This window comes from Nilaparvata lugens, chromosome 12, assembly GCF_014356525.2.
Source record: "Nilaparvata lugens isolate BPH chromosome 12, ASM1435652v1, whole genome shotgun sequence".
NCBI lineage: Eukaryota > Metazoa > Arthropoda > Insecta > Hemiptera > Delphacidae > Nilaparvata > Nilaparvata lugens.
In genome coordinates, this window is record NC_052515.1 from 9463517 (window position 1) to 9490886 (window position 27370).

Genomic DNA, 27370 nt, shown 5'->3' on the forward strand with positions numbered 1-27370 from the left:
TTTGTCAAGAAAATATATTTTTTAAAGATATAATAATACATTTTCATGATTGAGATAAAATATTTTGTCAATTAGTTGAATTTCTACATTGTTGATAAACGATGTGGCAACATCGCAATGCGTGAAAGAGATAGCGCCATCTGCTTTGTTGAACGATAGACAAGGATAGCATCACCATTGCAAATTACACCCTGCCATTATAACGTGGACCTCACTATAGCCTGATAGATCCCAGTCGAGGAGCTTGCTTATTTTTCTTTTCCTCTTATTTTTCTTCTTCTTCATCTTCATCTTCTTGTTTTCTTTTTTATCATCAACTTCTCCTCTGTCTTTTCTTCATCTTCTTCTTCTCATTTGATGCTTTAAAATCAATAATCATTGTCAATTATTAATGATATTGACAATAACATGCTTTGTCATGTCTCATGCAGTTGGTTTTCATTACTCGTGAGCTCATGAAAATCTTACGGTACTCTTGATACTATCAAGTGTAAAATCTATAAAATGGTAATTTAGCTCACCTGTTAAATCTCATTACTTTGCTTGATTAATTATTGGAAAATGTTCATTTGTAGCCTAATTTATTGGGGTAACATAATTTGGTCATTAACTTTTCCTTGTGAATACCAATAAAAATGAGATTACTCTACAATACTAATGAGATTATTTTCATACAACAGAAATGTAAAAGCAGAATAGACTATAGCAAACATTATGTTTTGCCTTTAAATTAATTTATTTATCCATTGAATATCACTTACAATAACGGAATGAAAAAACATGATCTAACCCTAAATTTTTTCTGTTCCTAAATTTAGTCCAATAAAATGTCCAAAGTGGAGTAAGGTTCACATCACAACAATTTTCACTTCAAAATTAAATAACTTGAATGCATAGTACAATTTTTAATATTATTTGTTTAAACATTCAATTATCATTGAAGTTAGTAATTATTGTGCATTATAATGTTCAACAATCATTTTTCCAGCAAATACAATGGGAATGTATTGTATGTATTTTCTAATATAATAGAACATAATGTATCATAAATGTATGTTGTATTTTCTAGTATAATAGAACATAAATGTATCATATGTATGTTGTATTTTCTAGTATAATAGCTTCTATAGTCCGTACAAAATTACTTCTGACTAGGAGGAATATGCGGCGTAGAGAAATGGAGGAAGATCAGCTAATTACAGTGATTAATAGTCATAGGTAGAAGCGCAGTTGTCAATTTGTCAGTCGTCTGACTGCTTTCAGACAGGAAACTTCGCATGTGTAGCAGGAGCACATGAACAGTCACTAGAAGTTGGAGAACACTGGCCGCTTCAAAACGGCAACATCGCGCCTCTGTATCCCTCCCGCTGTATGCTTTCTCTGCTGCGCATGTCCATCCCAGTAAGAAGTAATTCTGCACGGAGTATAGGAATAATTCGGGGATTAAATGGTAATGGCAAGGCTGTTTTTCTTCCCAGTCACTCTGTATGATTATTCTTTAGGCTATGTTACTGATGAATAAGTAAATACGATGATACAAATTTATGATTTGGGGAAAACATTTTAAATTACCTTCAAAATGACATTGCAAGATTACACCATTCTAAGATTACATGCCTTTTTATAAAATGATTTAATGTATGTGAATGAATAAAAAATCTGTTGTATGTAAGTAAATGAAATACAAGAATATTAGCTCATGAAAAGTAATGGGATATGATTTGCTTTGATGATTTGTGTAAAGCTGGCATATGAAGCAAAGATTCACTTGATACAGTCATCATTCTTTATGAATAACATCAACATTATCGATTGCTATTCTTGAAGAATATGCAATTATAATAAGAATGTAACTATTCAATTCAACCACTGCTAACAATTTGAAGTGAGATTCACAATAGACTGCTTACCATTATTTTATTACTTTCAGAAATATGTTTTAGTTGATTATTTTCTCGATTGAGACAGCTCATCCTGTTTCCATATTCTTTTCTTTTCTGTAGAGCAGTCAACTGAAAACGCAAGACTAGAATAATAGGAGGTTGTGTCTAGAAAAATAATAAGAGGTAGACTAGAAAGCTATTCCTAAAACCCTAGAAAAAGGTAATTGGAAGATTAAAACTTTAAAAAATAACTCAATTTGTCTTATATATGAGAATATGAGGCTACTGTACTAGCTAGAGTGTTGCTACTGAGGTTACTTAGGACCATATGCACAATCTACGTTTACCGCTAAACGACGTTTACTTGTAGATATGCTTGCATTTTTCATAATGTGTTTCATACGGGGTTTAAACGAACAGCTGACATTTCTCCGTTTCTAGTTTCTGCATACGGGTCTCAGAATATGAGGCAACACACTGTTCATGTGTAAACAAGAAGATGAAACAGATTTGATTCTTTATATGTTACTGTATCATCTTTTATAATATACAACTCAAGTAAAAGGCTAAGCCTACTTTTAAAGTAGAACTTATAGTTACATACTTTAGGTTTGATAGCTTCCAAATCTGGACCAAGTGATCTTGCCAATCGCATTGGTATTAGAGGACTCTTGGTTGGTTTTCTGACTTCTTTATCTAATTTTGTTGTTTTCTGAAAGAAATATCTATTATTAGTTGCATGTTTTTCTGCTCTCTTGGTTCTTCTTCTTTTCGGATTGAGATTTTATTTTTTTTCTAGTTTTTTCATACATTCCATATGTTTCTTTTTTCTTTATTATATTTTTTCTATTTTCGACTGAATCTCAAGCCACTAATTATAGCCGACTGATTACTCGTTGCCATCGCTCAAACTACTTAGTTTTGCTGGTAACGCCAATGATAATATTATAATCGATTTTTAAATGTGAAATATTTTAATTTTAAGTTTTTGCAATGTATTGTATATGAAAATTTTTATATTTTTCACATTTGTAAAGTTTGTTTAATGATTTTGGCAATAAATATTTCTTTCTTTCAAAAAAAATAAATAAATAATGAACGACATGAGTCATCAATAAATTATCATGATCAGTATGACATAATAATGAATTTTATTCATAAATATAGAAGGCGGATAGTTTAAGGATAGAGGAGAGTTCAATGAAGAAATAAATTCAACATTTTTGATAGGTTCGAGTTAAACGAAACTGTTACTGTGCGAACGGCTTTTAGAGAAGTAGGTTGTTACCTAGTTAACCAATTTCAAACAAAAACATTACTAAGAATAAAAAAGTATTACAATATTTCTTTCTAGGTACCTTTTCTTGTTTCTTTGTAGACTTTCCATCTACACTATTCTTCTTTGACCCACATTTCTCTTCTACTTCCTTCTCCTTCACGTTTTCATTCACCATCAATTCCTCTTTACCATCTTCGTTCGACCTCACACTCGATTCGCAACTAACAAACGAGCTGGAGTGCGTTTTGACATCACTGTCCGTCAATAATTCTTTTTGAAGTCGTTCGTCACTGGAAGAGCAACAGAGACAACTGCTTCCCACCTCACTCACTCTTTCGTCGAAATCTGTTTTGAGGGTAGAGCATGATAAATTCAGAGATAATTGAGAACTTGAAACCGATTTTGCTCCCAGAGACCCTGGAACTTCTTTCTCTCTTCTTTTCCTGTACTGTTCCAAGTAAGATGTTTTCACCCCACTCAATTTTCTGTCTTTATTCTCAATTGAATCCACAATTTTTCTACTTTCATATTCACGTCTTTCAAAATTCTCAACTCCCCTATTTTCAACTCTACTTTTTCCAAAGCCATCAAAAGTTTTCCTTTTGAAACGTTTGTTTTCATCAAAACTTCTTATCCTCAATTCACCAGCACTGTGGCATGTTTTGTCAAGATTCTCCTTTGTTCTACTCTCAAAATAGGTTTTGTTTCTTTCTCCTCCAAAACTTCTCACAGAATATACAGAAGAATTTTCACTAAAATCCAGAACAGATGCTGTGTTGATAGGCTCTGATTTGTTTAATTGGTTTGTAGTCCTGTCATTTTTTATGCTACAGAAATCTGTAAAATTCAGAAGAAGGTGAAGATTCAATTTTGGTAATACACAATAATATTTATTCATTTATCAAATATCCTTCATGATTATCCGTCATGATTACACTAAACATTATACAAAAAAAGGCTACATTACAAACAAACAAGACATTCATCCATTAATTTGTGAATGCAAATTACAGATAATAAAAATAATATGAGATAAAACAACAATTAGACTGTAGTATTGTTTAAAATAGTTCAAAAAACGGATTATTACCTGCAGTTCGTCATGGATAGTGAAATAAATGAGTATCTACCTATAAAACAACAGTCTTGGCCCAGAACTATTTTTATCCCAGCTTTGACAAACATTTGTCAAAAATTATGTTGTTATAGACATTAAATTACTATTAGGTACCTATTTTTTTCAATAGTTATCTTCTTATTGTTGTAAATAGAGTGTAGAAACGGCGTTGACAAATTCTGATTAAGGTCTCTCTATATGGGAAGTTGATTACTATTTAAAAATACTGTTGAAATGGAAATAAATTTTGAGTAGATTTAAATTTAAGGCATTATTAAAATTATTAGTAGGTAGGTACCCTGTATTTAAAATTATTTTTTCACATAAACTGGAATATATTTCTTGGTTTTCTGATGCACAACTTAATTATATTTTCAAGTAGCAAACATTACTAGGTATTGATCTAGTTTGAAAGCTTATTTTTAAAGCATTAAATTTGAAACAGTAAAATTATTGTATTAAAAATATTAATAAAAGTCATAAAATAAATAAACAAATATGATGAAGCTCTTATGAATTATTCCAACAAGTATAATATAGTAATAGAAATTGAAGAGTTTAACTTCAAAGACAAATCTGACTTACCAATATTCCTTGTCGAAAATTTTGACCTTTTTCTTGCTTGTATCTGCATTTCCTTAACTTGTGCCAAACTAAGATTCCCTCCAAAAAATGGAACAGAAACATTTTCACTCTCTTCCCTTTCCTCCACATCTTTATCACGTTCCTCTTCAAGTAAGTTATCAGCTTCCAACTTGTTTGTTTCTACCAAATTATCACTTCTGTTATCTTCTACAATGTTCAACTGTAATCTATTTTCTTGAGGTAAGACACTGTTATCAGTTACTATATCACCATTTTCCATTATCACAGAAAAATTATCTCAAAAACAAGCAAGCTTCATTTTTAAGAAGATAAAAATTGTTTTTTTAATTTTATAATTTTAATTATAACTTAATTATTACTTTGTTTTCTCTTAATCACAGCAATTAAATAAATTCAAAAACTTGCAAGATTTTGTTTTGTTTACACTCTACTGACTTCATTGGGTGAACAGATGTCGACAGTTATTTAGTTATTTTATGTTTTTATGAACCCTTTTTATCAGTCTTTTCAAACTTTTCTTATCAACTCTCCTTAGTCTTCAATTTCAACTTTTTTGCAACGTTCCGGTAATAAACTTGCCTTTGATTTAACCAAATTACTTATTAAAACTCTGTAATATTATCATGATTGATTTAGAAATAAATAGTAATGGATAAAGATATATTTATTATTTTACATATTATATGATTTTCCAAACGTTTCAAAGTGTTATTATTAACAGTTTTTGTAATTAATTTCAAATTAATGCAAGCTCAATATAATCGAAATTATTCGTAAAATTTATGTGCTACAAAATAATAATCTGCTGTATTTTATACTATTATCTCTATCAACTTCAATCTCATAATTCGTTTGAGTAAATATTATTTTATTTTTATTTATTACATTTCACAATCACAATATCAAATTGATGTTTGGGAGAGAATCAACAGGATAAACCCAAAACTCTCCCTAATTTTGATTAAAATAGTCCAAATGAGATTATGAAAACACTTTTGTAAAAATCACAAAATTATACTGAACATTTTGTATTCGGGTTGATTAGGAAGATATATTAATAAGAAGTTTTCACTTACAATAAATAATTTTAATGAAAAATCATTACATATTATGGATCTTGAAATAGAGTTTCATTTTTCTGCTCAGAAATAATGTACCGGTAGTCATTATTTGGTGATTTCTAAAATTATTATTTGAATGTAGCCTATTATGCAAAGAAATATCGTCATGTTAAATATAACATATAAGGAAATAAATCTTTCCTTAAGAGGAAATTATTTTAATGATTCTTAAGCTGGGTTTACACCAAAGTTATTAACAAAATGTTAATAACTTAATCCTTATAGATTCTATTAGATTGAATATAACTGATCACACACATGATGAACATAATATGTGTTTGTCAAGTTCCGTTCATACTAATAGAATCTATAAGGATTAAGTTATTAACTTTGGTGTAAACCCAGCTTCACAATATGATCTCAGATTTATGGAGCTATCAGGGCAACTTACAGATTTAATTAAAGTTGAATAAAGGTTGAATATGCTACCATCCTTTGAATGAAGTCCTTATAGACCGACTTACATAGGATTGGAGGTTTATGTAAATAAATTCCCATCAGGTCTTATATAGACCATGAACTTAGATAAATATTGAAGGTTTATTTTGCCAATTACACAAGGCTCCATCAGTATGCCTTTACTCCTTTAAATGCAAATCCTTACAGATTTTTGTAAAAATTATCAATTTATGAGACTCCTGAGACTGTTTTACCCTGGGACGAGATGATTTATAACTTGTTACAAGCCCTGATCTATTTGTAATTCACATTAATATATGAAATTGTTCACACAGGAGCGAGGTGAGTCCTAACTATTCTTATTCCAAATACCGACCAGAACTCTAGTCATTTCTAATCCTTATTATTAATATATGTACAAAAATTTATCCATATGTCATACCAATTATTTAGTAATCACAATAAACTAAATTACTAAAAAAGTAACAATGACCACGTAACTTGTCAAAGTAGTCATATAATTTCCAAAACTGTCATAGAATGGATGTAAAACGAAATCTATGATGGAATAAATTATTATTTATTTTATTTAAATATGAAGCTACAAGGGGACGTCTCAGTTGGTTGAACGCTCAACACCAACTGAACTCAATGAAACTCAGCGACAAAATAATCAGAGGATTCTGCGCGTCTTGTGAGGAGTAATTTGAAGGGGTGGGGAGAGTTGGTCAAGTGGGGTCGGTGGGGAGTGAGAGGGTATTTATATAGGAAAGAGAACAAGAGTAGTGAAAGTGGCGAGAAATCCGAACAAATTGAAACTCATTGAAACAAGGGAGACGTCTTCTCGCTCCTGTGTGAACAGTTTCATATATTAATATGGATTACAAAAGTCTTGGTTCTTCAAACCAATGAGACGTCATCAAATAGATGTGAATGAAAACACACACAATAATATTGAAACATCATTTCTTTATTTATGAATTATCCCAAAGGCTACATTTACATTAGCCTACCAATTAATAATTATGTGTTTAACATTGAATTTACAATTTGGATTTTTTCAAATAATTTACATTTTTGAGGATACAAGTCTCCCTGAAAGTATCATGTAGCCTGTACATCTGAAATTTAGCGTATTTTATTGCTCTCAAATGTACATTGAATCTTTTTGATTCGATACCGGTATGTTTTTGTAGCAATTTCAAACTATTTTTATAATAATTAATGAGTACAGTACTCGTAACAAGTACAATTCAATTTTTGTAGTAAGTACAATAGTAAGAATAGGTTCATTATTCAATTATACTCACAATTATCTCATCCCTATTATATCAGACTATACATGATCAATAATTAATAAACATTGAAGTATTGCTTAAAATTTCAAGTGGAAAGGCTACATGACATATTTAGGAGGAGTTTTACATTCTCCAAAATCCGAATCCCTTGATATAAAAATTCAAATTCAATTGCTAATATTGCAAGATTATTTTTCAATCTTTATCCTGAATAATAAGAGTTTAATAAAAAAAATGAATTCATATATTAGTATTATTAGTAGCTTTAAGCAATAAAGATTGTAATAATCTTCAAATCTGAAATTGTTTATTTTTTGTGTAATATAACAACAAAAATGTTTAAAAATATGTACGGTATATAGTAAGTTGATAATATAATGTTGCATTTTGAATAAAAATAAAGCAAAGATGAAGAAAAATTGAACCAATTCAATGATTATAGGCTGAAAATAATATGAATTTTATCGAATTTTTCAATTAAGAATACGGTACTCATTTAATTTTTAGACCTTCAATCTATGCATTTCCAAAATAACTTACATGCTCTACCGTAAGTAACTTACATTTATTGTAAAAAGTTGGCATCAATAAAAATAAAAAAGGTGAATACCGGTAATTAAGTACCCAGTACAGTTAATACGCTATATATAAGTATGTATTTATCCTCATTAAACTGATACAAATAGTTGATTGATGATTATTCAATTGAATTGAAAAACTGAAATTCTATCCATGTTTCAAACTTAAATTCCTTGCTTTTAACTTAAAACTTTCCTGAAATTTTTTTTCCAAAATCTTGATAGTACAATATAATTTTTAACATTATTTGTCATTTATCATGATCAAGTTAAACTAATTTTATTTTCAAAAGAAAAAACCGATAAAATATAAGGCCTATGTAGAGCTTCATGAAAATTTCTCATTTCCTTCTCCCCTTTCAATCAAAATATTATTTAAGTAGTGTAAAACTGTGTTTTGTATTTATTGGAGAATATATCTCGAGTATTTGTGAGTAAAATACAATTCATTTAATTTTCTGAGCTATTTTACTTAGCGAATATTTTGAATTAACCGCTTTGCCGCCGAAAGAAAAATGAAAAAGACATCAAAATGAGGAATATTGACGAATGCATTCGGTAATACGATTATTTCAGTTATGATTGGTTGCGCGAGTTTACTGCCTCCGTACGGTGCTGCTGTCTATCAACTGCGGCGACAACTGGCATTAACGGGATTATCGAAAAACCTTCTTTATGTTCGGCGCGGCGTCGTTTTGTTGATCCCCTCCGCGAAACCTGCACCAATTTTCGCAAATAAACCCCAATTATCAATTAAATTCCAGGCCTCAGTTGTGTTTTACGTTAATAATTGGTTGTGTTGTTTAGTATATCATGTGCCGAATGCCTTCAGAGACGCCATTTTGAATGTTAGTGTGTAACTCCCAGCAGCTTGGTGTCACACGTATTAAAATAGCTCACAAGTTTGGGGCCTTGCGTCGTCGGAAAATGTAGTTTTTCGGTGTAATGTTGGTGTTTGTAGCTTTGTTAATTTATCGCCTAAGTTGTTGTTATGATTTGTTTAGTGTGCTGGCAAAATCTGCTGTGAAAGCGGTTCGTGTGGATGGATTTGGCTGAGGCAACCTAGTTGTAGTTGAGCTTGTGCGGGCCCTTGGAACAATACTCTCGGTCGGTATCTGCTAAACTGCCAGTGATTACAGTGGTTTCTATGTTTGTGTTACGCGACTTTGCCGTTTCGATGGGCCAATGCATCAATAGAACACGTGTGGATTCGTGAGAAGTTGTGTTCGTGCTTCGCTATGGCCAAAATACTGGACAAAGACCCAGCTATATATGAACGGGAGCGGGATACATTTCTGAAGGATCTTCAACATTTCCACGAAAGTCGAGGGTATGTACACTTTTAAACATTTACAACTAGCTGCTCTTCAAACACTACAATATTAGCCAACAATTTCAACTCAGTATAATATCTAAGGCTTCTTCTACAACACCTAGCCATACCTAACCATAGCCTCTTGTCCAAACCAAAAATGTTGGAAGTAAAACCACATTCTACTGTTTTCAAACTGAATTAATAGCCTACTTTATCCACTTCTTGAATTAATCAATTATTAAATAGGCCTAACTATTTTCTGAAAGATTTTTAAACCAGGTTTCTCAAGCGTAACGTGTTTGTTATGTGTAGTTGTAGGCTAACCTACAGTAGTCTAAAGTTGTTTGTTTATAACCTTCAATAACTTTATCTTTTAGGCCTAGGTCTGATATATTCTCCTTTTTCATAGTTGATCCATTAAAATAAACTAAGCAGAGCCTGTTTTGGCCTTCAAATTTACCTCCCAAATTATATCCTAGTATAGTTTACAATTAAAATTACACTAAATCTGTGTTTTCATAAATCTGTATTCTTTTAAAATACAATTATATTTCAAGCCTATTAGGTACGCTGTAATACAATACATTTACCAGTTTAATTTATGTCTTCAAATCAAGACTCATTGTGGATTGGCCAATTTAGTCAATTAATGTTGTTACCGTAATCTCTATTTATAATAATGGTAGTATTAACGTTACATTAATGACATACTAATGAAAACTGCCATTAGTTTAATTTAACATAGTTTAAACTAAGTAACCTATCAATGAAAGGTATAACTAATAATAATAATATCGAGTGATCTGGCTGGCTTTAAAGTGTAAAATTCAACTTATTCATTGTTTATCTTGGTATTTTTTGCAATGTTTATATTGTCTCTCACTTCAAATGTCTACCTTGATTTTATTGTGTCTTAAAACGAAAGTTTGGTGAGGAAATAACTGTTGGAGTAAATAGCATAACTCATATTTGTTTATTCAAATTATTTTATTATTAAAAATGAAATAAGATTTCAGATCATTGTACACTTTGGGTGGCTGTTGTTTTAATGTTTACTTAACTTATAATTTTTTGTTTTTATAAAATTTAATAATTGCAAAAAATCAACTTCTATTTTCAAGTTATTTTATTATCCTATACAATAAATATTATAATTTTACACTGGCTTATTTGTAGCCAATGTATTCCAATGTTACATACTTGATTTGATACATAAAATTAAATATTAAGTAGGCCTACTATACATTAAATCAGATTTTATTTATTGCTCAGTAGGGTAGTCAATTGTATCAGTAAATTCTGCATTAAATAAACTTTTCATTCAAGTTACAGCTTATCTTTGTAAAAATATTTTGAATCTATTATCTTCTCTGAGAGTTTGATAAGTCTTTCACCAGGAACCTTTGGGTTCTGTGATATTGGTTGAAATTTATTTAATGATCACTAAAATCATTCTTATCTCAAAACAATTCTTTCAAAAGTTATCTCATTCCTGTGATAGATTGAATACTGACTAATTTAATTCCTGGTTCCTAATTAAATACTCAAAAAATAAATAAACGTTATAATTTATTCAATATAAATGTATTGAAACCCAATTATTTACTACAAATCCAATACATTTCCTGGGCATATTGATTGGTAACATGGAAATCGTAGAGACCTTCAATAGTAAAAAGCAATTATTATATTTTTCAACAAGAAATATATAGGCTTAGATAACTTAAATAGTACGGTAGTCAATTTAATTATTGTAAATTTTGTTCAGATTTCTTTCTATTCATTCTTTCAAAATCGAGATTTTATTCATTATTCATCAAATTACATGTTTAAAATTTGACATTTGGATTGAATTCACCTCATTGTTATGCAAACTCATTGAACAAAATTATGTGAGATCACAACCATTAGTTTAAGTTGATCAATCTTTTTTCAAAACCCTGTTTTTTGTAAAAATATTATTCCTTTTCACAGAAAAATCGATGTAAAAAAACCCTTATCCTCTGAAAATATAAATTTATTCTGTTGGTAGAAGTCTGTCATATAATATATTATATGACCTCTCCTTTCGTTTATGTATATATACACACTCATATCATCCATGTAAGAATTCATGACAGAGCATCATCTGGTTTATGTGAATTTTTTATGTCAAAAGCAATCATATTTTATGGAGCCGCCGCAGTTGAAATAGATATATATTTTTTGTGGCTTATCTAAGAAATGTATCGATTCTTGTGATGCTGTAGAACGTTCGTTTTTCAGAAAAAAATTAGCAGTAAAGTTTTATGAATATTTGATCATTGAAGTATATTGTTCAACTTTTGTTATGTTGAAAATTCACTTCATTCCTTGTACATTTAAACTTGAGTAGGTAGTTTATTTGAAATGAATAAAAATACAGACTTAAAAATAAGAAAGAGTTGTTTTAGATATTCCACCACTATCAAAAAGTAATAAAGGTAACCTAAAGTAGTTTGTACTCCATTGCCTATATTTTTAGGCCCCATAAAAAATGGTAAGAGGGACTTACCTACGATGTTCTCCGGACCAAGAAATAAATTTTACTGAGTTGAGTAATAGTAAATTGAATATATTATCAGTAACTGAATATATTATCTTAATTGAAGAAATTGATTACGGTAACTCACTAGTAATTATTTATTGTATGTATATTATACTAATTAAAGAAATTGATTAACTTACTATTGAGTACTCCAACTTACAGAAGCAAGGTCTTTTCCTTCAACATATTTTATGGCAAAAACCTTTCAGTAAAGTGTGGCTGTCTATGAAATCAATTTTATTAATTATTATGAAGACGTTCCACTAAATCAATATGTGTAAAATTTTATCAAGATTTATTTTTATTTCGCAGGACTCCTATAAAACGTACTCCAAAGATCAATGGAGCTGACGTAGACTTGTACCTGCTCTACGTACTTATTACTGGGAGAGGAGGCTGGTATAAGGTAGGCACAATATTTTATTATTCTTTTTATGTAGTTTTATTCAAAATTCTGTGTTGCAAGAACTGGGGCCGATTAACTTGATTATCATGATTTACTAATCACATCTACTCAGCATATCCAGGATTAAATTTATTCGTTGATCATTAATTACTCAGCATAAAACTAATCTAAGACTGAATTTGGTCTTGGATGATCAGTTACGTAGAAAATAACTGATCCGGGACTAAGTTTGATCTCGGTTGTTGCAACTCAGCATTTATTTTATTCGTTCACAATTTTGCATGGAAACTACTGTATCCCGAAAGAGTTTCCTTGACTCGAAGCAAAAACTTCAATGAAAGACTCATTCTTTGTTCCTCAGCTGGCGTGAACAGCACCTCCTGGTGCTTCTGACGGCGTGAAGGTCGCTCTCTTCTCTTGATGACACCACTTTGATGTAATTTTGTATCGGCCTTACGGCCTCGGTCCGCTCCAGTGGAGTAGGAAAAGGAAGGACAGAAAGGATAGGACGGCAGACAACGGTCCGCTGTGCCCGGGAGAAGGAAGAATAGGGACGCAGACAACGGTCCGCTGTGCCCTGGGGAGAAGGAAGAATAGGGACGGCAGACAACGGTCCGCTGTGCCCTGAGGGGATGGAAAGAATAGGGACGGCAGACAACGGTCCGCTGTGCCCTGGGGAGAAGAAGAATAGGGACGGCAGACAACGGTCCGCTGTGCCCTGGGAAATGGGAGGACAGGGACGGCAGACAACGGTCCGCTGTGCCCTAGGGAGATGGGAGGACAGGGACGGCAGACAACGGTCCGCTGTGCCCTGGGGGAATGGGAGGTCAGGGACGGCAGACAACGGTCCGCTGTGCCTGGGGAAATGGAGGACAGGGACGGCAGACAACGGTCCGCTGTGCCCTAGGGAGATGGGAGGACAGGGACGGCAGACAACGGTCCGCTGTGCCCTGGGGGAATGGGAGGTCAGGGACGGCAGACAACGGTCCGCTGTGCCCTGGGGAATGAGAGGACAGGGACGGCAGACAACGGTCCGCTGTGCCCTAGGGAGATGGGAGGTCAGGGACGGCAGTCAACGGTCCGCTGTGCCCTGGGGAAATGGGAGGACAGGGACGGCAGACAACGGTCCGCTGTGCCCTGGGGAAATGGGAGGACAGGGACGGCAGACAACGGTCCGCTGTGCCCTAGGGTGATGGGAGGTCAGGGACGGCAGACAACGGTCCGCTGTGCCCTGGGGAAATGGGAGGACAGGGACGGCAGACAACGGTCCGCTGTGCCCTAGGGAGTTGGAGGTCAGGACGGCAGACAACGGTCCGCTGTGCCCTGGGGAAATGGGAGGACAGGGACGGCAGACAACGGTCCGCTGTGCCCTAGGGAGATGGGAGGACAGGGACGGCAGACAACGGTCCGCTGTGCCCTAGGTAGATGGGAGGACAGGACGGCAGACAACGGTCCGCTGTGCCCTAGGGAGATGGAAGGTTAGGGACGTACGGCAGCCAACGGGCCGCTGTACCAGGGCAGGAGGTCGAGGACGTACGGCAGCCAACGGGCCGCTATACAAGGAGCAGGAAGGATGTGAGCGGAATGCTGTGGTCTGGGGCTCGTCCGGCCTTTATATACTCCCCCAAAGTGGAGGGGATGGAGTGAGCCGCCGCCAGAGGCGGTGGAAATCGTCTTGATGCGCGGAAGATGATGCGCCATCGGTACCTTCCTTATCTCCGCGGTCGGCTAGCCTTGCTGATAGCCGAGCGTCTTTCAATAATATTATTTATTATTTTCTCGTCACAATTTTACTTTGTGACACCCCACTCCTACTTGGGGGGGGGGGTGTTCGGAGCCCTCTATGGCACCACCTTAAAAGGCGTGAGCCATCTAGGCATCACCTTAAGAGGTGTACACCTCCACTATGATCGTCATCTATACCTGATCCACAGGTACATATTTACATCGTCCATCTGGTAACCGGACTTTTATACGTGGTCGACCTGCTCTTCTGCGCTTGCCTGGTGTTGTGTTGCGGTGGCACAGCACCAGATCCATATTTTTAGATGGGCCTGGTCTGGGATCCAGTGGGACTATCTCATTGGTAGTTGAAGACTGCGTTTGCTCTTCCACATCCATTACAGTTGAGGAGGGTATTGACTCCTCCACATCCATGACAGTAGGGGGTGGTATTGACTCTTCCACATCCCTCTCGGATTCACCACTTGTGTTGGTGGCTGGGGCATGAATCGTGGCCTGGCGTTCAGAGTCAGTCATGTCATTCCTGTGATCCATCACTATGTTGCCCCAGGATGCTTGCCTTGGAACATATGACAACTCTGCTTTGCTATCAATCAAGGCATTGGGTTCGACTCTGTTCAAACCATCCTGCTGAACATCCTTCTGTCGCGATCCTTGTTGTCCTGAGATTCGGATTGTACAGCTGATATTGTTGGGACTGCTGTTATCTTAGTCCCCAATAAGAGAGATCGCGACATTATTAGCAGACTTGTAGGATTCAGTTGGGGAGGATCCCACTCTACCTCTCTCGTGAATGTGTGAATATTCACTCTGTTTTCACGCATAAATTCCATGCCTAATAGCAACTCTTGTCCAAGTCCTTCCATTATAGACGCCACTAGTGGAACTGTGATTTGTCCTATAGTTACATTAGTTGTCAGCTCCCATTTAATGGGGTAGATCGTCCATCAGCTAATATCGCGTGGTGACGTGCGGTTCTCTCCGTATCATCCTATTTTCGGAGAACTTCATAAACCTCATTACTCATATTTTAGCTTCAGCGCCACTATCTAGCAATGCCCGACACTTTTTACCACCGATTGTCACAGTAATGAATAGTCTGTTGTCCCTTGATGACTCTTCAATCACAGGAATCATGTGTGCCGTTCGCATCACTGCTGTCTTGTTCGGAGTTTTATTCTCCTTCTGCACATCACAGGACACATTTCAGTGCTCTCTTCCCGCTCCTTTTACATGGTGGGATATCGGGACAGTGTGATCTCCAGTGCCCCGGTCTCTTGTATTGCCCACCATGGGTTCAGATTCACTAAGAGATGGTCTGTTACTAGTAGGGGCTATAACTGTCTCAACCTTGAGCCTTGTAATCTTTTTCGTGTCCTCAATCATGTGAACTCTCGAATTGTATTCTGTTTCTCCTCTGCTTTTATTTGTTCATACTCCCTCGCGAATTTTTCCAATTCGTCACTATGAACATCCGATTGCCGAATATACAATTTGTACCGAGGAGGAGATTCTTATACACTCTCTGTAATTTATTTTCGTCTGTGAAACCTCCTCGACGCCTCATGAGTGTCAGTACATCTTCGAGAAATTCGTCAAATGTTTCACCTTCCCTTTGCTTCCTTGCCTGAATTAGATTCTCGAGGTCCTCCTCATAGGTAATGGGTAGTAGCGTGATCTGAAATCTGTCACAAAATTGTCCCATGATTTCCACTTGTCACGACGATTACGCATCCATAGAGTAGCTTTACCACTAGTAATTCAGGAAGGGCAACTAGTAGTTGGTTGCCAGTAAGCCCATAGGCTTGTTGTAGCTCGTCTAGCCTTTCTAAGAAGCTGGAGCATCTGATTGGCCGTCGAATGACAGTCTCCAGCTTCTTACCTTGTCACATACCGCCCCTGGGTCCATGAGGGGGTTTGTGTGAATATGTTTTCTAACCTCAGTGTGGGTACCTGTCACCAAGTGTTTAGTTCCCCACTGCTTCCGCTCATTATGCCGGGTCTTGGGCTGGGATAACGTACTGCCATCTTCTTATGTTGTTCTACTAACAACTTTCTCAACTCAGCAAGTGTTCCAGATGACCTTATGCCCCATCCTGTAGAAGATTGAATGCCTCATCCTTTTTCAATCTATAGATCCAGGAAACTCTGGGGTCGGCTATCACCTCGGGGTTTATGTCCTCGACCGACTGACCCTCTATCAGCTCCTGGTGCTGAGCATCTAAATCAGCTTCGCCTTGTTCACTCATGATGATTCTTACTTCGTTGCCTCGTGCCCCAAGTGCGGGCGCCAATCTATCACGTACACCCTGAGTAGCTTCAGAGGTGGGTGATTGATACCCAGGTGTTGCTCCTGGATGACTTCGCTCAGTCGTAATGTGGGCGGGGAAAGGAGGCAAGTCGAAGTTCCTCTTCCTTCTTCTTTGTTCCTCAGCTGGCGTGAACAGCACCTCCTGGTGCTTCTGACGGCGTGAAGGTCGCTCTCTTCTCTGATGACACCACTTTGATGTAATTTTGTATCGGCCTTACGGCCTCGGTTCCGCTCCAGTGGAGTAGGAAAAGGAAGGACAGAAAGGATAGGGACGGCAGACAACGGTCCGCTGTGCCCTGGGGAGAAGGAAGAATAGGGACGGCAGACAACGGTCCGCTGTGCCCTGGGGAGAAGGAAGAATAGGGACGGCAGACAACGGTCCGCTGTGCCCTGAGGGGATGGAAAGAATAGGGACGGCAGACAACGGTCCGCTGTGCCCTGGGGAGAAGGAAGAATAGGGACGGCAGACAACGGTCCGCTGTGCCCTGGGGAAATGGGAGGACAGGGACGGCAGACAACGGTCCGCTGTGCCTAGGGAGATGGGAGGACAGGGACGGCAGACAACGGTCCGCTGTGCCTGGGGGAATGGGAGGTCAGGGACGGCAGACAACGGTCCGCTGTGCCCTGGGGAAATGGGAGGACAGGGACGGCAGACAACGGTCCGCTGTGCCCTAGGGAGATGGGAGGACAGGACGGCAGACAACGGTCCGCTGTGCCCTGGGGGAATGGAGGTCAGGGACGGCAGACAACGGTCCGCTGTGCCCTGGGGAAATGAGAGGACAGGGACGGCAGACAACGGTCCGCTGTGCCCTAGGGAGATGGGAGGTCAGGGACGGCAGTCAACGGTCCGCTGTGCCCTGGGGAAATGGGAGGACAGGGACGGCAGACAACGGTCCGCTGTGCCCTGGGGAATGGGAGGACAGGGACGGCAGACAACGGTCCGCTGTGCCCTAGGGTGATGGGAGGACAGGGACGGCAGACAACGGTCCGCTGTGCCCTGGGGAAATGGGAGGACAGGGACGGCAGACAACGGTCCGCTGTGCCCTAGGGAGTTGGGAGGTCAGGGACGGCAGACAACGGTCCGCTGTGCCCTGGGGAAATGGGAGGACAGGGACGGCAGACAACGTCCGCTGTGCCCTAGGGAGATGGGAGGACAGGGACGGCAGACAACGGTCCGCTGTGCCCTAGGTAGATGGGAGGACAGGGACGGCAGACAACGGTCCGCTGTGCCCTAGGGAGATGGAAGGTTAGGGACGTACGGCAGCCAACGGGCCGCTGTACCAGGGCAGGAGGTCGAGGACGTACGGCAGCCAACGGGCCGCTATACAAGGAGCAGGAAGGTTGTGAGCGGAATGCTGTGGTCTGGGGCTCGTCCGGCCTTTATATACTCCCCCAAAGTGGAGGGGATGGAGTTGAGCCGCCGCCAGAGGCGGTGGAAATCGTCTTGATGCGCGGAAGATGATGCGCCATCGGTACCTTCCTTATCTCCGCGGTCGGCTAGCCTTGCTGATAGCCGAGCGTCTTTCAATAATATTATTTATTATTTTCTCGTCACAATTTTACTTTGTGACAATATTATACTAATTAAAGAAATTGATTAACTCACTATTGAGTACTCCAACTTACAGAAGCAAGGTTTTTTACTTTCCTTGCCCTACTACCATAGGTAAGGAAAGTATTGCTTTCCAAAAAAAATTAAGGTACCCCAATTTCAAGTTTTCTATACGTTTCAAGGTCCCCTGAGTCCAAAAACATGATTTTTGGGTATTGGTCTGTGTGTGTGTGTATGTGTGTATGTGTGTGTGTGTGTATGTGTGTGTGTGTATGTGTGTGTGTGTGTGTATGTCTGTGAACACGATAACTCCATTCCTAATTAACCGATCGACTTGAAATTTTAAACTTAAGGTCCCTATACCATGAGGACCCGACAATAAGAAATTCAATAAAATTCAATTCAAGATGGCGGAAAAAATGGCGGATAATTACTAAAAAACCATGTTTTTCACGTTTTTTCTCGAAAATGGCTCTAACGATTTTCTTCAAATTTATATCATGGATAGCTATTTATAAGCCCTATCAACTAGCATAAGTCTCATTTCTGGGAAAATTTCAGGAGCTCCGTAATATTCTTGAGAAAAATGGCGGATAATTACTAAAAAACCATGTTTTTCACGGTATTCTCGAAAACGGCTCCAACGATTTTCTTCAAATTTATACCATGGATAGCTATTTTTAAGCCCTATCAACTGGCATAAGTTTCATTTCTGGGAAAATTTCAGGAGCTCCGTAATATTCTTGAGAAAAATGGCGGATGATGACTAAAAATCCATGTTTTTCACCGTTTTCTCGAAAACTGCTCAACGATTTACTTCAAATTCATACCATGGATAGATATTCATAAGTCCTATCAAATGACATGAGTTTTTTCCTTGGAAAATTGCAGGAGCTCCGTAATATTCTTGAGAAAAATGGCGGATAATTACTAAAAAACCATGTTTTTCACGATTTTTTCAAAATAACTTGACCGATTTTTTTCAAATTCATACTCTGTATAGTTATTTATCAGCTCTATTATCTGGCATGAGTCTCCTTTCTGGGAAACTAATAGGGGGTCCACCCCATCCTTGAGAAATGGACTTTGTAACCTCCTTCTCGTGCATGAGGTAGGTAGGTAGAGCAGTTCATAAAAAGAACCATAGTCGAGATATTTCATCTGTAGAACAGCTGTTTTGACGACTTTAAAAAAATGACGACTAAAAAAATCATTGAATTTCACAATTTACACAAAGGAAAAATTACTCTGAAAACAATTATATATACACATATACAAAAGTCTGATCGTAGTTTCGAATATGAGCAAGGAAAGTTGTGTGAGTGTACCACACCAGATTTTTCCTTCAACATATTTTATGGCAAAAACCTTTCAGTAAAGTGGGGCTGTCTATGAAATCAATTTTATTAATTATTATGAAGACGTTCCACTAAATCAATATGTGTAAAATTTTATCAAGATTTATTTTTATTTCGCAGGACTCCTATAAAACGTACTCCAAAGATCAATGGAGCTGACGTAGACTTGTACCTGCTCTACGTACTTATTACTGGGAGAGGAGGCTGGTATAAGGTAGGCACAATATTTAAATATTATTTTATGTAGTTTTATTCAACATTCTCTGTTGCAAGAACCCGGGTCAATCAACTTGATTATCATGATTTAATAATCATTATCTACTCAACATATCCAGGATTAAATTTTATATTCGTTGATCATTAATTACTCAGTATAAAACTGATCTAAGACTGAATTTGGTCTTGGATGATTAGTTACGTAGAAAATAACTGATCCGGGACTAAGTTTGATCTCGGTTGGTGCAACTCAGCATTTATTTTATTCGTTCACAATTTTGCATGGAAACTACTGTATCCCGAAAGAGTTTCCTTGACTCGAAGCAAAAATCTAATAAAAGACTCATTTAAAACATTGGGAAAAAAGTATCTTTAGTGGAAAATTAAAAACTAAGGGAAAGAATAACTAATAAATACTATAGAATAACTACACTCTAAAGAATAACTAGAGGTGGTTATGGTGAGATGATAATTACTAAGAAGATGATAAAAATGATAAAATAAAATAAAGATGATATATATAAATAATATATATAAATAAAATAAGATATATAAAATAAAGATGAGCAGATAAAGATGTTACAAGCCAATGGAAAGAGGCTTTTCTCAGAGGACTTGAGATGATGCCATACTCGGTCCTAGATTTGTACATGACCCATCTTGGGTGATGAGAGATGTAGTCTTCAGACACTGTGCATAAAATCCTGTTGAATTTTAATCATGATTTTAAGTAACACGAGAACCAATCATAGAAGGAGTTTTTGAATAGAAGGCTTCTCTGATTAGTTCTCGTGGCATTTAATCCTGATAAACCCAGTTAATCCTTAATCATGATTCAAATTCTACAGGCTTTAGTGTAATCTAGATGTGTTCCGAACCAACAGGAAGTAATTTTGAAGCTTATAACCGCCAATATTGGAGCTGGTACGAACTGTCAGCCTTTCATCGATGAGCTGTAATAATATTGCAAGGTTGGAGGATAAAGATAGAAAATACATCGCAGTGATCCTCTGTCCAAATTGAACTTTTTCATACAAAATAATTTTAAATCATTTCATCTGTAATCCTCTCATGCCTTCCTTTATAAAAGTTTGATTGATAATAATCCATCTCTCTAATTAAAAATTTTGCTGATAAAAATGTTTCCTCAGTCCCTTTGAATTAGTGAGGTTTCACTGTAGCTTTTGAAGTTTGTTGCAATGGCAGGCTCAATAATCTCGACTGATCTTCACTCCATAATTCATTTTTCCCACTGTAAAAATACTTTTTCGAACTGCTGAACATTGGAATGATTCTCTGGCCTTTGTCATTAATATTTCGACTCGATCTTTTTTACAGTATTCCTGTTCAAGTATTGACTCGATGAGTTTTTCACCCTGATTGAAATTCATCGATATTTGCATAAGAAAAGCGTTGCTGGTAGCTCTAGCTCATGAATAACCCTCTCTCATTTACATGAGAACAGTTTTCTTCCAATTAGTAGATGCTCGTCACGGATTGTCAACTGTATATTTCGTAGTTTTTCTTCAATTTTAAAGATTCTTGTTGCTTGAAACTGTGCAACTATGTATTTCTTAGTTTCTATTCAATTTTAAAATGTTTGTTGCTTAAAACTGTGCAACTGTATGTATTTCTTAGTTTATATTCAATTTTTAAAGATTTTGGTTTGCCTGGTTTCTTACATTTGAACACTCACTGTGATCACTAGATGCTTTATTTATTAGTACTGATTTTGTAATTCAAGAATTAACTTGAATTGCTCGTATACCGTACTAATATTGTTGATATTAAATATACTAATAACATAAAATATCATTCATTGTTGCTGGAATATAACTGATCTTTTTATATAAACTCATCATACTTAGCATAGACTATTGTTGATCCCGGATTAAATGTCATTGTGCCTAACCTATGTGCTTGATTCAAACAAAGAGAATTCAGAGAAATACAGAGAGAGTATTACTTTTTTGTCTTGGACACTTCTACTTCATATTTTGTCAAAATAATTTTTACTTTTACTATGTTACGAATAGGCCTAACATAAATTATCAGAGGATTACCTACAAAAACGTTGCGTTTTTAAAACAGTACTGCTTGATATGCTTTATGAAGAAATAATAAGATTAAACTCCTGGTGTTCTCAAATATGTAATATGTATGTTATGAAATGAAAACATTCTTTATTTGGCGGAGATAGGAGGACTTTCTAGTACTCTCTACCACTCAACCTTGAACCATTTACCTATATGTTTGAAATAAATACGGTAAGATGGATAAACATATAAAATAATATTACATGACGATTTATCAGAAATCAGTATATCTCACAATTAAAGTGATTTGTCGGTTTTTGTGATGAAAATGATTGGGGGAGAAGCAAAAACTGAGGTTATCCAAAAACTGTTTCTCTCACGAGAGAGGTTCTTCAAGAGGATTTCATACAAATCAGTATATCTCACAATATCAGCAATGGACAATAAGATCAGCGGAAAAATTAAACTGGATTTAAGAAACTGGACATACAGTAATTCCTTCCATTTAGATAATATATGACTCGAGATTTCTGCTCCAGCATTGTTTTATCATTTTCAGTGGACTCGCTTACCTTTATTTTGCGTACCTATTCCTCTGTTTTCTTCCTTCCCCCCATTTCTCCCTTCCTTTTTTCCTCATCACCTCTCTCTTCTCTTCTTTGCCTGCCTATTACATGGGAAACCATAGTTGGCCAGGTATCTTCCTCTCTTTTTCTCTCTTCTCCAACACACCCAACCACAAAGCCCATGGTTTTTTATATTTGTAACATTTTATTGTATTTTATTTGCTTTGTAATTCTTTGTTATTTTGTTTCGTGTGTTTTTAATAAATTGAAAAAAATGAAATATCTCTCTCATGATAAAAGTGATTTGTTGGGGATTTATTGGGATATTAATGATTGAGAGGGAAGCAAAAATGGGGTTATCCAAAAAATGTTTCTCTCACAAGAGAGGTTCTTCAAGAGGATTTCATATAAATCAGTATATCTCACAATATATTTCTCACGATAAAAGTGATTTGCCGTTTTTTTAGTGATTAAATGATTGGTGGAGAAGCAAAAAACTGAGGTTATCCAAAAAATGTTTCTCTCAAAAGAGAGGTTTAACAGGATTTCTTACAAATCAGTATATCTCACAATATCTTTCTCATGATAAAAGTGATTTGTTGGGAATTTATTGGGATATTAATGATTGAGAGGGAAGCAAAAACTGAGGTTATCCAAAAAATGTTTCTCTCAAGAGAGAGGTTTAACAGGATTTCTTACAAATCAATATATCTCACAATATATTTCTCACGATAAAAGTGATTTGTCGGTTTTTGTGATTAAATGATTGGTGGAGAATCAAAAACTGAGGTTATCTGTTTCTCTCACAAGAGAGGTTCTTCAAGAGGATTTCATACAAATCAGTATAGTATATCATCTCACAATATATTTCTCACGATAAAAGTGATTTGTCGGTTTTTTGTGATTAAATGATTGGTGGAGAAGCAAAAACTGAGGTTATCTGTTTCTCTCACAAGAGAGGTTCTTCAAGAGGATTTCATACAAATCAGTATATCTCACAATATCTTTCTCATGATATTAAGTGATTTGTTGGGGATTTATTGGGATATTAATGATTGGGAAGAAGCAAAAACTGAGGTTATCGGCTTCTCTCACAAGAGAGGTTCTTCAAGAGGATTTCATACAAATCAGTATATCTCACAATATCTTTCTCATGATATAAGTGATTTGTTGGGGATTTATTGGGATATTAATGATTGGGAGGGAAGCAAAAACTGAGGTTATCCAAAAAATGTTTCTCTCAAGAGAGATTTAACAGGATTTCTTACAAATCAGTATAAGTATATCACAATATCTTTCTCACGATAAAAGTGATTTGTTGGGAATTTATTGGGATATTAATGATTGGGAGGGAAGCAAAACTGAGGTTATCCAAGAGCAGTTTCTCACACGTGAAAGACTTACGCTCTCCACTAGGGCGCTCAAAAGCAACTGACTCTTATCAATGCACTACCCACGTGGTCTATGCTATCCTCTCTCCGGTCTGTAGGCTACTACTGCACTCACTATCAGACCGGCGCGAAAATCAACCTCCCTACCCCTCCTTGCGATCTACCTCTCCACACCCCTCTCCTACCCTTGTTATCAACCCCTCCCCTCCTCTCTGTCTACTACTACTACGTAATCTCTCTCTCACTCTCGGCAACTCTGAGACTGACTGACTCTCTCTCGCGGCAACTCAGAGAGAGAAAAGGCAGTCGCGCCAAGAGAGTTTTGTCAACTGTGTGCTAGCATACCACGTGGTTGCTTGACTCACGCACGCGTAAAAGTGCGCGCGCTCGCGGGGGATCCCCGTTGGTAGCCGAGAGCTGAGTGAGTGACTCAGGTTTGTTGAGAGTGGAGTAAAGTTGGTCTCTCACAGTTTTGGCGCGAGAGAGACTCTCTCTTATTCTCTCTCAGAGGTACTGAGAGAGAGCGGGGTTTGATTGAGTCGTCTCTCACTCGGACACTCTTATTTTCTCTCTCAGTGATAGAGGTAACGCCGGCGTCAAGAGTGAGTACAAACTGTTTCTTTTCCGGTTTTGTTTTGGGGTTCTTTCAATGCTCTCTTTGCCTATTTGGCCGTTATTCTCTAGTTTCAACCACATCTTAGCACAGAAAAAATTCCACATTAATGCAAAGGTTTTGTTTTGGGGTTTTATCAATGACCTCTGCGTATTTGCCAGTTATCTTCTCGTTTCAACCACATCTTAGCACAGAAAAAAATCCACATTAATGCAAAGGTTTTGTTTTGGGGTACTTCCAATGCTCTCTTTGCATATTTGACAGTTATCCTCTCGTTTCAACTAGATTTTTGCAGAGAAGAAAATATTTAATTGCAATTGTATAAATCTAATTGTTATCGAATCAATTTAATATTGAATTGAATTAAGTTGGAATCATTTTAAGTACGAGAGTGGATTGATAAATAATTAGATGGCATATCAGGTGGTGACAGGGTCATATAATGTGGAGGTAGTGAGTGATATGGTGAAATTTATGTGGATTCATTGTCAAGATTGGGAAAACCTACAAACTCTTATTGAATTACCGATCAATACAGACAATAGATTGTCCATTCACTCTTTCATAGGCCTGTTGTGTTTTTGTCTTCTCTCTCCTACTCATTCCTTTCACTCATTCCTCCTTCTCCTCCTCCTCATCCTCCTCCTCCTTCTTCTTCTCCCCCTCCTCCTCTTCCTTCTCCTCCTCTTCCTTCTCCTCCTCTTCCTTCTCCTACTCCTTCTCTTCCTTCACCTCCTCCTCCTTATCTTTCATCTCCACCTCGTCCTTCTCTTGCATCTCCTCCTTCTCCTCTTTCATTTCCTCCTCCTTCTCCTCCTCCTCCTCCTCCTCCTCCTCCTCCTCCTCTCCTCCTCTTTATCTTCAACATTATCATCATCATTACCATCCCCCTCCTCTCATTGAAAAGCTCTAAATGGAAGTTTGCTCTATTAACATTTTTTTTTTTGTTGAAGGTGATTTTCACATGACTCCAGACATCTGCGTGGTTAATGAGATTATGATTATAATAATTATTTTATTGGATTGGAGTATGGTTTTATTATTTTATTTGATTGGATAATGATCCAGTTTATTGTAATTTACTTCACTCTAGATGAGATCCGATTATATTAATCATTTTATTGGATTGGAGTATGATTTTATTAATTAGATTATTATTTTATTCGATTGGATAATGATCCAGTTTACTGGAATCCAAGTAGAGGAATGTCCAGTTCCGTTCAATAATAATAAATAAATTTATTTCCTTTAAAAAATACAAACAAGCAATTAAAAATATTAAAATTACAAAATATCTAAAATACAATACAATAGATCTATAAAAAAATATGGAATTAAATTCTATTGGGAATTAACCTACTCAACTATGGGAAACCCATGTACTAGAGTAGGTGCTAGTAGATGTTTCTAATAACATACTCGTATTTTTTATGAAACATCGTCATGTGGATATTACTTGTTGATTAGGTTTCATGCTAATTTGATGAAGTTGTATCAATTTTGAAAGTCACGTTCATTGATTGTAAATGATGAGAGCAAAGAAACATAATGATTTATAATTGATCCATAATAATTTTATTGTAATAATTGCTATACAAGTGAAGGACATATGAAACCAAGTACGTTATGGGCAATCTAGAAACCGCAGTTTGCTAGAGGATGCTATTATTGTTATTATTATTATTGGCCGCATTGAACAATAGAACACAATGACTAGGAAAAGGAAGCTGCCTCTCAACTCTTTTTCCTGCTCTGTCTCCTTCTTTTTCCTCTCGTCTCCTTCACTGTTTCTTCCTCTCTCCTTTTTCTCATCCTTCTTCAGTTGTATTTTTTACTCTCCCACTCTTCCAGTCGTTGTCATTTTTTCTGCCACTGTCCATGAATTTCCATGGGTGTTTTCGACTTATAAGGGCCGGCTTCCCAGCTTGGGATTTAGCTAAGTTCTAGACTTTAAACAGCTGGAGTCAGAAAATTGCTTTCCGAAACGTGGTGTGGTCGCAGTTTTTATTTATAACAATCTTTATTTTCTCATTTCTTTAATTGGACCGGTTTTCCTTGACGAAATTAAACATTCCTAAATAATTCAAAATAGTTGAAATTTGACACTACTTTCTCTTTATTTCATTTTGTGTTCAATTTTCTAGTTTTTCGAAATTTAATTAAAACGTGACTATGACTACGACTGCGACTACGCCCTGTTTCGGATAGACAATTTTCTGACTCCAGCTGTTTAAAGTCTAGAACTTAGCTAAATCCCGAGCTCGGAAACCGGCCTTTAGTTTTCTTCCTTTCTCACTTCTGTTATCATTCTTATCTCTTCTCCTCTTCCTCCTCCTCCTCCTCCTCCTCTTCTTCCCTCTTTGACAACTTTTTCAGTTTCTTTTTCTACTTGCCTACTATTTCTTCTTTTTCTTCTCTCCTTTTCCTTTCCTACTCTCTCTTCATTTACATACTCTTTTCTTTTCTCCTCTCTCTTCTTCATTTTCAACACCTTTTCGATCTTATCACCCTTATTTCAAAGTCTCCACCTTTCATTCTCCTTCTTCATGATGTTCCTCTCCTTCCACTATCATTATTGATTCGGGTTCTGTCTCAATTGTTTCTTAGAATAAATAGTTTCTGTCCCCTTCTCTATGCTTTCTCCTTCTTCATCGTCATCATCATCACCATCATCTTAATCATCATTATCATCTTCTTCTATCACCAATCTCCATCTTCTACTGTATCTTACTGTTTTTTCCTCCACCTTGACATCTTCCACACCATTAACTTTGATTTTGACTAGCTCGCTTTCTTCGTGATCATCATCATTTTCTTCTTCTTCTTCCTCTCCTCATTTTTCTCATCATCATCATCATCTTCTTCTTTCTCTTTTGCTTCATTTTCCTTGTTCACTTCCCATTTTTCGATAGACTTTACTTGTGTGAAAAACCGGAACTGTCTCCCAGCCAAGAAAAGCTATCGATCAACGTTTTGGTTGATCTTTTTCATGCTGTCACCAATTGTTCAATGGCCA

General features: G+C 36.5%; 2 protein-coding genes across 2 annotated transcripts in view; one reads left to right on the plus strand and one right to left on the minus strand.

The window, feature by feature from the left end:
- Positions 1–668: 668 nt before the first annotated feature.
- On the minus strand, positions 669–5648 carry LOC111044409. The gene is made up of 4 exons (XM_039438874.1): positions 4865–5648; positions 3242–3999; positions 2488–2595; positions 669–2012 (listed from the first exon to the last, which is right to left on the minus strand). Exons 1-4 carry the CDS (start codon positions 5142–5144, stop codon positions 1893–1895), a joined length of 1266 nt encoding a protein of 421 aa, XP_039294808.1. The 5' UTR covers positions 5145–5648; the 3' UTR covers positions 669–1892.
- A 3266-nt stretch (positions 5649–8914) lies between these two features.
- LOC111044402 (AT-rich interactive domain-containing protein 2-like) overlaps positions 8915–27370 on the plus strand; it is a 120246-nt gene continuing 101790 nt past the window's right edge. The window contains exons 1-2 of the mRNA XM_039439448.1: positions 8915–9611; positions 12475–12568. Coding sequence (XP_039295382.1) covers positions 9520–9611; positions 12475–12568 — 186 coding nt within the window. The 5' untranslated portion in view covers positions 8915–9519. The remainder of the gene's footprint in view (positions 9612–12474; positions 12569–27370) is intronic.